Raw genomic sequence first — 14,495 nt, 5'->3', positions numbered from 1 at the left:
TCCTGAAGCCACTCCTGCGTTGTCTTGGCTGTGTGCTTAGGGTTGCTGTCATGTTGGAAGGTGAACATTCGCCCAGTCTGAGGTCCTGAGCGCTCTGGAGCAGGTTTTCATCAAGGATGTCTCTGTACTTTGCTCTGTTAATCTTTCCCTCAATCCTGACTAGTCTCCCAGTCCTTGCCGCTGAAAAACATCCCCACAGCATGATGCTGCCACCACCATGCTTCACTGTAGGGATGGTGCCAGGTTTCCACCAGACGTGATGCTTGGCATTCAGGCCAAAGAGTTCAATCTTGGTTTCGTCAGACCAGATAATTTTGTTTCTCATGGTCTGAGAGTCCTTTAGGTGCCTTTTGGCAAACTCCAAGTGGGCTGTCATGTGCCTTTTACTGAGGAGTGGCTTCCATCTGGCCACTCTACCATAAAGGCCTCATTGGTGGAGTGCTGCAGAGATGGTTGTCTAACTGGAAGGTTCTCCCATCTCCACAGAGGAACTCTGGAATGACCATTGGGTTCTTGGTCACCTCCCTGTCCAAGGCCCTTCTCCCCCGATTGCTCAGTTTGGCCGGGCAGCCAGCTCTAGAAAGAGTCTTGGTGGTTCCAAACTTCTTCCATTTAAGAATGATGGAAGCCACTGTGTTCTTGGGGACCTTCAATGCTGCAGAATATTTCTGGTTCCCTTCCCCAGATCTGTGCCTCAACACAATCCTCTCTCAGAGCTCTACGGACAATTCCTTCGACCTCATGGCTTGGTTTTTGCTCTGACATGCACTGTCAACTGTGGGACCTTTTATAGACAGGTGTGTTTCTTTCCAAATCATGTCCAATCAAGTTAATTTACCACAGGTGGACTCCAATCAAGTTGTAGAAACATCTCAAGGATGATCAATGCAAACAGGATGCACCTGAGTTCAATTATGGGTCTCATAGCAAAGGGTCTGAATACTTATGTAAAAAAGGTATTTCTGTTTTTTTAGAATAAGGCTGTAACATAACAAAATGTGGAAAAAGTCAAGGGGTCTGAATACTTTCCGAATGCACTGTATGCTAAAACGTTTATGCTATTCTACTGAGCCATTTACTTTACGTTCTTATCTTTTATTCTTCTTATTCTTTTCCATTGTCCAGAAGGAACCTGCAAGTAAGCATTTCGTTGGACGGTATATATAATGCGTATCCCGTATATACGACTAATAAAACTTGAAACTTCCCTGTAATCCACTTGTAAATAGCTAATTGAAAATTGTCAAACATTTGATAAATATTGTTGGTGTTTTGAAATGGGTTCCTACGGTTTTGCCGCGAGCAAGCCTCTCTGTCGGGCAAATCCCAAACGACATAGCTGGATCAGGTCATGAGCTGTTCTCCACGGAAAAGTGTCACTGAACAATGTGATGCCTCCATGCTGATGGCTTGGATCACTCCCAATATGGCTTCTGGGTCATCAGCCCAGAGAGGGGATGAGGGGAGGGGTTGCTTGAGGCCCATAGTTGGAGCTCATTTCTCAGTCCCAGGTTCCTCAGCAGTATAGAACAGAACCATATTTCTCCCTCCCTGCTCCCACCACTACTTCAACCCCCCCACCACACCACACCACACACTGATGACAAATCAGCAATGCTGAGTTAGAGTCCATGGCCCTTTCACAAGCTGTCAGATTTTCAGGGTCACTGCTTATTTGTCGGGTTTGCTTAATCAAAATTCTCAGCCTGCCTCAACCTCACACGTTAGGAGACGGTGGCGGTAGGAGGCCGGTTCTGTTTCGTTTTGGCTGTAGCCTCTAGGCTTTAAAGAAGGAAAACGTCCCCAGAGACAGTTTATAAAAGAAGGCTGTAGGTTTGTGTAGTTTGGCTCAGCAGCAGTTTACCGTTCCAAAGGAGAATTTATATTCAGTGGTAATGTTGTTGTAAGTGTTGCATCATTATTGCAAGTGCCTCCGAAGCACATCGATGGAGCCATAAGTCTTGACAGCCAATCAATAATTCATATTCTGATTAAAGCTTGAAATAACGTATTTTAGACTTAAGTGAAATGTTCCATTTATTCATAAGGCAAGGAAATATTAGAAAATGACCAAGAAGTAGTAGTAGTGGAAGTAATGTGTCCCTCACAAAGAAAGCGCAGACATTGGTCTGGAGATCCTACAACGGTTTTGGGTGGAAACAGTGGTAGGATGGGGCAGTGGTAGGACGGGGCAGTGGTAGGACGGGGCAGTGGTAGGGCAGTGGTAGGACGGGGCAGTGGTAGGACGGGGCAGTGGTAGGACGAGGCAGTGGTAGGACGAGGCAGCCTGTGAAATATGAAGCATGTATTTCAATATTTTTATTGCTTGTTGACTGGTGGATCTCTAGGTCTAATATTTCCATGCCTTATGAATAAATGGAACATTTCACTTATGTCTAAATACGTTATTTCGCCATTATGCTAAGTTAAGTGTATTTGGCAAAGCCGAGCTGTTAAATTCAGCTTAGCCCAGTGTAGAAATTCCCTCAGGTATTGCTGGAGCGCTATACAAATGTCAATATATTGAGTTGATCTATAATTTATGAGTTAATCAGTGAAAACAAAAATCCCAGGCAACACCAGTATTGCTTCAGTAATCGGTAATCAGTAATCAGTTTGGAGGCGTACCTTTTTCCTCATGGATGCGTTGGATGGACCACGTGACGGACCAGTACCACAAAGCACAGTGACCAACTACAATGGCATCAATAACAACAACGCTTAACCCCAGCAGACTGGCTGGCAAAATATCTCTCAGGCCAGAGTACACGGCACTGAGCCGGGGTAATACCACTGGCCACATTCCTCGCCGCTCCATTACGCAATGTATGTCAACAGACCACGAAAGGCTACTATTGCTCAATGTCTGAATATCAATGTATCGTTACGTATTATGGAAGGAGATGCTTTCTACTAATTGTAAAGTGGTTATCCCACTGGCTATAGGGTGAATGCACCAATTTGGGAGACGTAAATGTGCCCTTGAGCAAGGCACTTAACCCTAATTGCTCCTGTAAGTCGCTCTGGATAAGAGCGTCTGCTAAATGACTAAAATGTAAATGTAAATGTACTTTCTGCAAGCAAGTTTGCAGCATTGATGTGACGGTGGACTTAGACTATTTGTCTTTAGGGTCAATGGATGCTCGTTTGAATTGGTACAGCAAAGCATGAAAATCTATGGCATGGACATTAGCCAGAACTACTGAGACGAGATATACTGTAGTTGACATATTTTTTAAACTCACACATACTCACAGTCCCGATGATATGTCTGATATGATGTGATATGAAATGTCAAACTGGGAATAAGGTCAGGGCGTCCACTCAACGCCCTCCACCCAAGCTCCGTGTGACAAGCCCCATCAGACACTCAAAGGGCCACATGTCATCAGGTGTCTGGTTTTTTAGCGTCGCCTCCAATCCTCTCCTACTATTCTCTCTGCTGACCCCTCACAGACAACAAGAGCTCGTTTCTCAGTCCCAGGTTCCTCAGCAGTATAGAACAGAACCATATTTCTCCCTCCCTGCTCCCACCACTACTTCAACACCCCCCCACCACACCACACCACACACTGATGACAAATCAGCAATGCTGAGTTAGAGTCCATGGCCCTTTCACAAGCTGTCAGATTTTCAGGGTCACTGCTTATTTGTCGGGTTTGCTTAGTCAAAATTCTCAGCCTGCCTCAACCTCACACGTTAGGAGACGGTGGCGGTAGGAGGCCGGTTCTGTTTCGTTTTGGCTGTAGCCTCTAGGCTTTAAAGAAGGAAAACGTCCCCAGAGACAAAAGAGCTGACCCGACCCCATTTACCCGGGTCATGTCAAGACATCGCATTAGCGGTCAGAGGGTGTTGCATTCACAGTGCGGTATCGTCATAGAGGTCCAATTCCCATGACATCATCAATATTCCAGACTTTTCTTTCATTCTTCAATCATCTCTTCTTTGTTCGTTGGGTTCTTTTTAAATTCTCCCGTCATTTCTTCTCTGTTCGTTTGGGTTCGGTCATTGAATCAATGAGAGACTGACTCAATGGATTGATTGAATAGACAGCTCTCCGAAGTTGAAACGCCATGCTTTTTGCTTGGAAATAATACAGTTCTGTGTGTCTTGTGTAGAACATGGCATGGCACACTACATATACTGAGGATAGTGTTATAGCTTAGCAGTATACCTTATGAGGTTAATCTGACCAGAAGTCAGGCCAACTTCTAAGTCCCCCCGCTTTGACCTGACTTGTTCAACTATAGCTGCACTAATTGCTCCGATGTAATTATGTATTTTCCAACGTTTCGACCGCAAGCTGTCTTCATCAGGGTTTCATGACACTGCAGGTCACCAGTTTTGATAGGACACGCGCAGGTGTTCATAATCATGGCCGGCTATGGCCTGATGTCATTGGTCAATGTACAGATAATATAGAAAAAAAAAGCACAAATAGATATAAAACGATCACAGATGGCCTACAATTTCATCATAATCAGCCTAGTGTACAACATATGATTTAGAATAGATAACAGAATCACAGGAATGGTTTCAGATCAAACTCAACATTCAGACTATAGGGAGCAAGGGTCTTTAAATTAAAGATCCATGCGGCCTCCCGTTTTAACAATAAATTGTCAAGGTCACCCCCTGTCCTAGGGAGGGTGACATGTTCGATGCCGGTATAGCGAAGGGGCGAAATAAGGTGGTTTGCTTCTAAAAAGTGGGCAGAAAATGGGTATGTCAAGTTTTTACACCTAAAGGGGCTACGGTACTCAGAGATTCGTACTTTTAGTTTGCGCTTTGTTTTACCTTACTGTAGCTACAGCCAGCAGTCTTCAATGTACGCTCTCTGCATGGTTCCTTAGTTTAATGTGACCGTGCAGTGGAGTTGAGACAAGTGTTTGGCGAGCTATTGCAATGGATCATATTGCGCTTAGTGCTTGTTCAATGAATCTGCCCCTCCAGATCGGTTCTGGAACCACTAAGCTGCTGGAGCCAATAAGCCAATGAGCAAGGCAGAAACCAGCAGGGGGATGGATGAACACAGAGAGAGAGAGAGAGAGAGAGAGAGAGCGAGAGCGAGAGAGAGAGAGAGAGAGAGAGAGAGAGAGAGAGAGAGAGAGATGTTTATTTATTTCCCCTTTTGTACTTTAACTATTTGCAAATTTTTACAACACTGTATATATACATAATATGACATTTGAAATGTCTTTATTCTTTTGAAACTCCTGAGTGTAATGTTTACTGTTAATATTTATTGTTTATTTCACTTTTGTTTACTATCTACTTCACTTGCTTTGGCAATGTTAACACACGTTTCCCATGCCAATAAAGCCCTTAAATTGAATTGAATTGAATTGAATTGAATTGAGAGAGAGAGAGAGAGAGAGAGAGAGGGTGGGTGAGGGGGAGTGAGTGGGAGGGAGGAGCACGGGAGAGGGAAGAAAGGAGAGAGGGATTAGCTTGGCGAGCAGTGAAGTGCAAAGGGGTTGTCACCTCATTTCACTCTTTCACTCTGATGCAGCGTTAATGAGTCTGTCTCTCTCTCTCTGTGCTGCTTCTCCAGCAATGCTGTTTTCTCTCTCTCTCTGCTGTTTTCTCTCAATTCTGCCACAAACAGTAGGCTACAGTATTCACAATAAATGTGTTGTCAGTGTGTTTTTTTGAATATCAATCATTGTTTCAATTTGAATTTCATTTCACTCCCCACTGTTGGACGACAGAGAATTTTCCAAAGACGATTGCTGTGTGCTGCTACTGAAAGACTACTTTTACCACAGTTACAGATCAGGGATGGAATATAGGGGCCTACCATGAGACTTGAGGTGAAAGACCACATAGGGGCCTACCATGAGACTTGAGGTGAAAGACCACATAGGGGCCTACCATGAGACTTGAGGTGAAAGACCACATAGGGGCCTACCATGAGTATTGAGGTGAAAGACCACATAGGGGCCTACCATGAGTCTTGAGGTGAAAGACCACATAGGGGCCTACCATGAGACTTGAGGTGAAAGACCACATAGGGGCCTACCATGAGTATTGAGGTGAAAGACCACATAGGGGCCTACCATGAGTATTGAGGTGAAAGACCACATAGGGGCCTACCATGAGACTTGAGGTGAAAGACCACATAGGGGACTACCATGAGACTTGAGGTGAAAGACCACATAGGGGCCTACCATGAGTCTTGAGGTGAAAGACCACATAGGGGCCTACCATGAGTCTTGAGGTGAAAGACCACATAGGGGCCTACCATGAGTATTGAGGTGAAAGACCACATAGGGGCCTACCATGAGACTTGAGGTGAAAGACCACAAACATATCGGTGAAACATCACACTGTGAAAAATAGGTGACAAAGCTCCATGCAGCCTGTTATAGGAGGTCCCATCTCGCAGAAGAGTCTGTTTAGAACGCTGAGCACGATGACCTCACATTCTTATTTTAGACCAAGAATGTGCTGATGTGTTGGATCCCAAGCCATTATGATATAACCAGGTTAGGCATGGATTTGGATAGTAATTTTAAGATGCTATTTGACGAAACTTTAATGAGCTGCGATCCTGTCCTGCATATAGTGTTTTTAGTGCACTAAACATAAAGCAGTCTGACATTCACAGCAGTGCTTTGTAAACATTATTACAAGACTAAAGCTTTCTCTCTCTCCCTCTCTCTCTCTCTCTCTCTCTCTCTCTCTCTCTCTCTCTCTCTCTCTCTCTCTCTCTCTCTCTCTCTCTCTCTCTCTCTCTCTCTCTCTCTCTCTCTCTCTCTCTCTCTCCCTCCCTCTTCCCCCTCCTTCCTCTCCTCTGTTTCTCTCTCTCCCTCCCTCCCTCCCTTCCTCTCCCTCTCCTCTCTCTCTCTCTCTCTCTCTCTCTCTCTCTCTCTCTCTCTCTCTCTCTCTCTCTCTCTCTCTCTCCCTCCCTTTTCCCCCTCCTTCCTCTCTCTCTCTCTCTCTCTCTACCTCCCCCCACCCTCCCTCCCTCCTTCCATCTTCCCCTCCTTCCTCTCCTCTCTTTCTCTCTCTCTCTCTCTATCTCCCTCCCTCTCCTTCTCTCTCTCTCTCTCTCTCTCTCTCTCTCTCTCTCTCTCTACCTCCCCCTCCCTCCCTCTTCCCCCTCCTTCCTCTCCTCTCCTCTCCTCTCCTCTCTCTCTCTCTCTCTCTCTCTCTCTCTCTCTCTCTCTCTCGCTCTCTCTCTATCACACTCTTCCCCCTCCTTCCTCTCTCTCTCTCTATCTATCTCTCTACCTCCCCCTCCCTCCCTCTTCCCCCCTCTCTCTCTCTCTCTCTCTCTCTCTCTCTCTCTCTATATATATATATATATATCCCTCCCTCTTCCCCCTTCCCCCTCCTCTCTCTCTCTCTCTCTCTCTCTCTCTCTCTCTCTCTCTATATCTCTCTCTCTCCCTTTTCCCCATTCCTCTCCTCTCTCTCCCTCCTTCCTTCCTCTCCTCTCCTCCCTCTCTCTCTCTCTCTCTCTCTCTCTATCTCACACTCTTCCCCCTCCTTCCTCTCTCTCTCTATCTATCTATCTCTCTACCTCCCCCCTCCCTCCCTCCCTCTTCTCCCTCCTTCCTCTCCCTCTCTCTCTCTCTCTCTCTCTCTCTCTCTCTCTCTCTCTCTCTCTCTCTCTTCCTCTCTCTCTCTCTCTCCCTTTTCCCCATTCCTCTCCTCTCTCTCCCTCCTCCCTTCCTCTCCTCTCTCTCTCTCTCTCTCTCTATCCCTCCCTCTTCCCCCTCCTTCCTCTCCTCTCTCTCTATCTCTCTCTCTCCTCTCACTCTCACTCTCTCACTCTCTCTGCAGTTGCCCTGAAGAACTCTACTTTCAACGGAGTGCTGGCCAATGGTGGTAGCGCTGACAACAGCAAATCCACGGGATTGGCGGACAGTTGGCTGTCTGAAGGAGAGCTCTTGCTGCAGGTCAGTGCTAAAGGCATGTGGAATCTTCTAAAATAAAAGAAGACAAAAACAGACTGTCTTTGCTGTTGGTAATTACAAGGCTTAATATCCAGTGATGAAGTGTTGGATATACCCCATAACTCGCTGGCCCCACTGTCTTTAATACAAAATGTAACAGCTTGTTTGTAGCTCCGGTTATCAATTCCCATAATACACCATAATACTCCCATCATTTTGTCATACTAGAATTCATTCTCATTTCATTTAGTTTACGACTCCATCACAATTTCTACGGAGCTATTTTCATTTTGTTTCTCTGTATGTGTGATTGAGTGGAGAGTGAGCTAGTTGGCTGCCAAATCTCTTTTGGATAAGCTAGAGTCATTGATTTTCCAGTCCAGTTCCCCTGTATGTGCAGCACAGTGGAATTCCAGAGCAGCACAGAGGAAACAGTCTGCCAGACATCCCTGCCCTATGAGCGAAGTTTCATTATTATGATAAACCTACATCTCTCCCAATGTGTTGGTAATGAAGCATGAAAGCTCATTCTGGGGAGGAGGAACTCTTTTATTCAGATTGAGATAACAGCCACGGGACATTTTAAGAGACAGAGAGGCAGGACGAAAAGGCGAGGTTAGGGGAAGAAGTGGAGAAGGGAAGGGTGAAGAGGGCTATTTCTGACCATGTCTGATTTCTCTCTTCTTCTTCTTTGTGGTTCAATGTCAGACACTTAAAAGTGAATTATAGAGGAGCTGTGAGGTCATTATTTACAGCAGGAGAAGAAGAAGAAAAGAGAGGAAAAACAGATGAATTGAGTTTTCACCCTTCACAGACCTAGGACAGCCTGATTTCACCCTTCACAGACCCAGGACAGCCTGATTACACCCTTCACAGACCTAGGACAGCCTGTTTTCACCCTTCACTGACCTAGGACAGCCTGTTTTCACCCTTCACAGACCTAGGACAGCCTGTTTTCACCCTTCACAGACCTAGGACAGCCTGTTTTCACCCTTCACAGACCTAGGACAGCCTGTTTTTTCACCCTTCACAGACCTAGGACAGCCTGTTTTCACTCTTCACAGACCTAGGACAGCCTGTTTTTTCACCCTTCACAGACCTAGGACAGCCTGTTTTCACTCTTCACAGACCTAGGACAGCCTGTTTTTTCACCCTTCACAGACCTAGGACAGCCTGTTTTCACTCTTCACAGACCTAGGACAGCCTGTTTTCACCCTTCACAGACCTAGGACAGCCTGTTTTCACTCTTCACAGACCTAGGACAGCCTGTTTTCACTCTTCACAGACCTAGGACAGCCTGTTTTCACCCTTCACAGACCTAGGACAGCCTGTTTTCACACTTCACAGACCTAGGACAGCCTGTTTTCACCCGTTCACTGACCTAGGACAGCCTGTTTTCACCCTTCACAGACCTAGGACAGCCTGTTTTCACTCTTCACAGACCTAGGACAGCCTGTTTTCACCCTTCACAGACCTAGGACAGCCTGTTTTCACTCTTCACAGACCTAGGACAGCCTGTTTTCACCCTTCACAGACCTAGGACAGCCTGTTTTCACCCTTCACAGACCTAGGACAGCCTGTTTTCACTCTTCACAGACCTAGGACAGCCTGTTTTTTCACCCTTCACAGACCTAGGACAGCCTGTTTTCACTCTTCACAGACCTAGGACAGCCTGTTTTTTCACCCTTCACAGACCTAGGACAGCCTGTTTTCACTCTTCACAGACCTAGGACAGCCTGTTTTCACCCTTCACAGACCTAGGACAGCCTGTTTTCACTCTTCACAGACCTAGGACAGCCTGTTTTCACCCTTCACAGACCTAGGACAGCCTGTTTTCACCCTTCACAGACCTAGGACAGCCTGTTTTCACCCGTTCACTGACCTAGGACAGCCTTTTTTCACCCTTCACAGACCTAGGACAGCCTGTTTTCACTCTTCACAGACCTAGGACAGCCTGTTTTCACCCTTCACAGACCTAGGACAGCCTGTTTTCACTCTTCACAGACCTAGGACAGCCTGTTTTCACCCTTCACAGACCTAGGACAGCCTGTTTTCACCCTTCACAGACCTAGGACAGCCTGTTTTCACCCGTTCACTGACCTAGGACAGCCTGTTTTCACCCTTCACAGACCTAGGACAGCCTGTTTTCACCCTTCACAGACCTAGGATAGCCTGTTTTCACCCTTCACAGACCTAGGACAGCCTGTTTTCACCCTTCACTGTCATTGTTGAAAATAGACTCAGACCTAGGACAGCCTGTTTTCAACCTCTTATACTCAAAGTAGTCCCACAGAAGCCTGACACCCCCGCCATGTAGGAATGTACCCTAACACCCCCGCCATGTGGGAATGTAGCCTGACACCCCTGCCATGTAGGAATGTAGCCTGACACCCCCGCCATGTAGGAATGTACCCTAACACCCCCGCCATGTGGGAATGTAGCCTGACACCCCTGCCATGTAGGAATGTAGCCTGACACCCCCGCCATGTAGGAATGTAGCCTGACATCCCCGCCATGTAAGAATGTAGCCTGACACCCCCGCCATGTGGGAATATAGCCTGACACCCCGCCTTTTGGGAATGTAGCCTGACACCCCCGCCATGTGGGAATGTAGCCTGACACCCCTGCCATGTAGGAATGTAGCCTGACACCCCCGCCATGTAGGAATGTAGCCTGACATCCCCGCCATGTAAGAATGTAGCCTGACACCCCGCCTTGTGGAAATGTAGTTTGACACCCCAGCCATGTGGGAATGTACCCTAACACCCCCGGCTTGTGGGAATGTAACCTGACACCCCCGCCATGTGGGAATGTAGCCTGACACCCCGCCTTTTGGGAATGTAGCCTGACACCACCGCCTTGTGGGAATGTAACCTGACACCCCCGCCATGTGGGAATGTAGCCTGACACCTCTGCCATGTGGGAATGTAGCCTGACACCCCCGCCTTGTGGGAATGTAGCCTGACACCCCCGCCTTGTGGGAAAGTAGACAGATCCTTTAAGTGTTGGTACTGTACCAGCATGCAAAAATGCAGAGCCATTGGGATGTGGTTTATTTTCTGTTCAACCACGAAGTCTACAATCTAGTTTGAACACATTGTGGTTCTCTGATGGCAAGAGTTCTACTGTGTTCATATGGAGTCTGCCACTAGGGGCTTGTTACATTTATTTCACTTGACTAATTTGTAGTGGCTGAATGCCTGGTACATTAAACCCTGGAAGTTGGCTATTTATTTGCAAGATGGAGTACAAACCATCCAAGCTGACATGATGGTGTTTAGGTTTCCCTGGACTGGACTGCTTACACACACAGAGGATATGCTGCAGATAATTGGGGTGAATCATTTATTGTTAGTGAAAGAGCAACATGACATCACCATGCCTTAGTCATGGTTCAGCCCCTGAGAAAACTGATGGGACATTCTGTGGATGCACCCATTGCACTGTGAGTGTATTAGTGTGGACGTCTGTGTGTGTGGCCCGGGGTTTTGTGTGTGTTAGCAAATCAGGTGATGGACGAACATGCTAATGTCTGTTTTGTTTGAATAAGGTAGATATGGTTGTATGGCTGTTTGTGCATTTGTTTACAAAATGTTTTTGTGTACGAGGGAGTGGGAGTGTGTTTAGTGAGGTGGAAACATGGGAACAGCTGTTCCCGTTTGGGATAAAACAAATGAGTGACTAATCCATCTATCTGTTATTCCTGACATTATTGGTTTATCTCTCCAGTTCAGAACAAACCCATCTTGCATGAAGCACACTGACAACACCTCATCCACTCTGGGGTGCAGAGTCCACCAATCTCACTGTAGGAGACCTCACAACCAATACACTCACAATTTTTCTTAAGTAATCAAAAAACATTGTCTCGTTAAGCAAAATTCTGTAAATTTAAAACATATCTAAGTCCGTATGCGATGCATGTTGGAACAGAACCCGGAGATATGAAAAGACTAAGGAAGGATTAAGAACCAGACAAGGCACCAGGATAAAGTGACTAAGGGGGCAGTTGAAATCGGTTCTTGCATTGGAATTATATTGAATTCTGCTTATATCAGAATAAACATAAAGTTCAAATGCCCAGACTCCGAGACCATCGATTGAGTGCTTTTGAAGTGACAGGTTGGAGCGAAATCTGTATCAGCACAATGAACAGCGCCCTACACACTAAAGCAAGGCCGTTTTGGTAATGAATATAGGCTACAGGATAGATAGGGTAATTCACCTATTACAAACTGCCTATGTGAATGCAGCCAGACACACAGCTGTCTTAACAAAATAATGCAAACTAAATGCTGAGAGTAGTAGCCTAGTTATTCATGCATTCAAACAAAAATACTGAATAGCAGTTTGGCTTAGAATACCGACACAATTGCGAATGCGAACGAATGAATGCGAACAGAACAAACCAGCGGTACTAAGTAGTAGGCCTAGTAAACAAAATATCAGATTGATAAAGGAATGACACTATCTATATTTAGGCTAGTTACATTAACAGTAAACAAAAGGTGAATGGAGATCCAGATAACCAAAACATAGCCTACTACAGTGAGATGCAGCCATGCACAGCTGTCTTGACAAACAAATAGGCCTATAGGCCCACTTTCAACATGGAAAACCATACCGTTCATGAGTTCAGCAACACGTAGTGATATGGCACAATACACTTCTGTGGATCAAATTTGACTCATGTAATCAATTAAGGAATGCCAGCCTACCATAAACACGTTTCCAATACGTACAGTTCTGTTTACAGCAACAAAAACCAACATGCTACCAAGAAAACCATAATATAATGTATTTACAGTGGGGAAAAAAAGTATTTAGTCAGCCACCAATTGTGCAAGTTCTCCCACTTAAAAAGATGAGAGAGGCCTGTAATTTTCATCATAGGTACACGTCAACTATGACAGACAAATTGAGGGAAAAAAATCCAGAAAATCACATTGTAGGATTTATAATGAATTTATTTGCAAATTATGGTGGAAAATAAGTATTTGGTCACCTACAAACAAGCAAGATTTCTGGCTCTCACAGACCTGTAACTTCTTCTTTAAGAGGCTCATCTGTCCTCCACTCGTTACCTGTATTAATGGCACCTGTTTGAACTTGTTATCAGTATAAAAGACACCTGTCCACAACCTCAAACAGTCACACTCCAAACTCCACTATGGCCAAGACCAAAGAGCTGTCAAAGGACACCAGAAACAAAATTGTAGACCTGCACCAGGCTGGGAAGACTGAATCTGCAATAGGTAAGCAGCTTGGTTTGAAGAAATCAACTGTGGGAGCAATTATTAGGAAATGGAAGACATACAAGACCACTGATAATCTCCCTCGATCTGGGGCTCCACGCAAGATCTCACCCCGTGGGGTCAAAATGATCACAAGAACGGTGAGCAAAAATCCCAGAACCACACAGGGGGACCTAGTGAATGACCTGCAGAGAGCTGGGACCAAAGTAACAAAGCCTACCATCAGTAACACACTACGCCGCCAGGGACTCAAATCCTGCAGTGCAAGACGTGTCCCCCTGCTTAAACCAGTACATGTCCAGGCCCGTCTGAAGTTTGCTAGAGTGCATTTGGATGATCCAGAAGAGGATTGGGAGAATATCATATGGTCAGATGAAACCAAAATATAACTTTTTGGTAAAAACTCAACTGTAACGATCCCGGCAGTCTGAGTCGGGATCTCCAGTTTCCCGAGGGTTCTGGAACGCTCCCTGCCTGCTTGATTCCCGCACCTGCATCCCATCAGCAATCTACACACCTGGTCCTGATCATCACCCTTCTTAGGCTCTGTCCTAAGATCCAGTCCCTGCCGGATCGTTAGCCATATACAGTATGTTTTGCCCGCGTATCAGCCTCAGAGTACTAGCGTTAGTTTTGTTGTTTTTTGCACCTTGTTGACCTGCCTTGTACTTACCTCCGTTTGTTCTGTCTACAGTATTCTCCCGGAACCTTCACCCAACCCCTGCCGTGCCATCAGTTCATCTGCCACTTCGCCTCCACCTACTCATCTCCGCCACCCGCTCCGTCTCCTGGATTATTCTGCACCTTTTGAATATGTAAATAAACACTCACCGTCGTTCAACTCTCCTTGTCCTGGTCTGCTTCTGGGTTCTGTCTTAGCAACTCGTGACATCAACTCGTCGTGTTTGGAGGACAAAGAATGCTGAGTTGCATCCAAAGAACACCATACCTACTGTGAAGCATGGGGGTGGAAACATCATGCTTTGGGGCTGTTTTTCTGCAAAGGGACCAGGACGACTGATCCGTGTAAAGGAAAGAATGAATGGGGCCATGTATCGTGAGATTTTGAGTGAAAACCTCCTTTCATCAGCAAGGGCATTGAAGATGAAATGTGGCTGGGTCTTTCAGCATGACAATGATCCCAAACACACCGCCCGGGCAACGAAGGAGTGGCTTCGTAAGAAGCATTTCAAGGTCCTGGAGTGGCCTAGCCAGTCTCCAGATCTCAACCCCATAGAAAATCTTTGGAGGGAGTTGAAAGTCCGTGTTGCCCAGCGACAGCCCCAAAACATCACTGCTCTAGAGGAGATCTGCATGGAGGAATGGGCCAAAATAC

The 14,495-nt window shown here is 46.0% G+C and overlaps 1 protein-coding gene across 1 annotated transcript in view; it reads left to right on the top strand.

Annotated features, from left to right (window-relative positions):
- Nucleotides 1-14,495, top strand: part of LOC121554944 (aryl hydrocarbon receptor-like) — an 85,689-nt gene that overhangs the window by 37,654 nt on the left and 33,540 nt on the right. Inside the window, exon 3 of the mRNA XM_041868650.1 lies at nt 7,792-7,907. Coding sequence (XP_041724584.1) covers nt 7,792-7,907 — 116 coding nt within the window. The remainder of the gene's footprint in view (nt 1-7,791; nt 7,908-14,495) is intronic.

This window comes from Coregonus clupeaformis, chromosome 40 (genome assembly GCF_020615455.1).
Source record: "Coregonus clupeaformis isolate EN_2021a chromosome 40, ASM2061545v1, whole genome shotgun sequence".
In the NCBI taxonomy this organism is placed as follows: Eukaryota; Metazoa; Chordata; class Actinopteri; order Salmoniformes; family Salmonidae; genus Coregonus; species Coregonus clupeaformis.
This window is presented reverse-complemented; position numbering and strand designations above follow the sequence as displayed.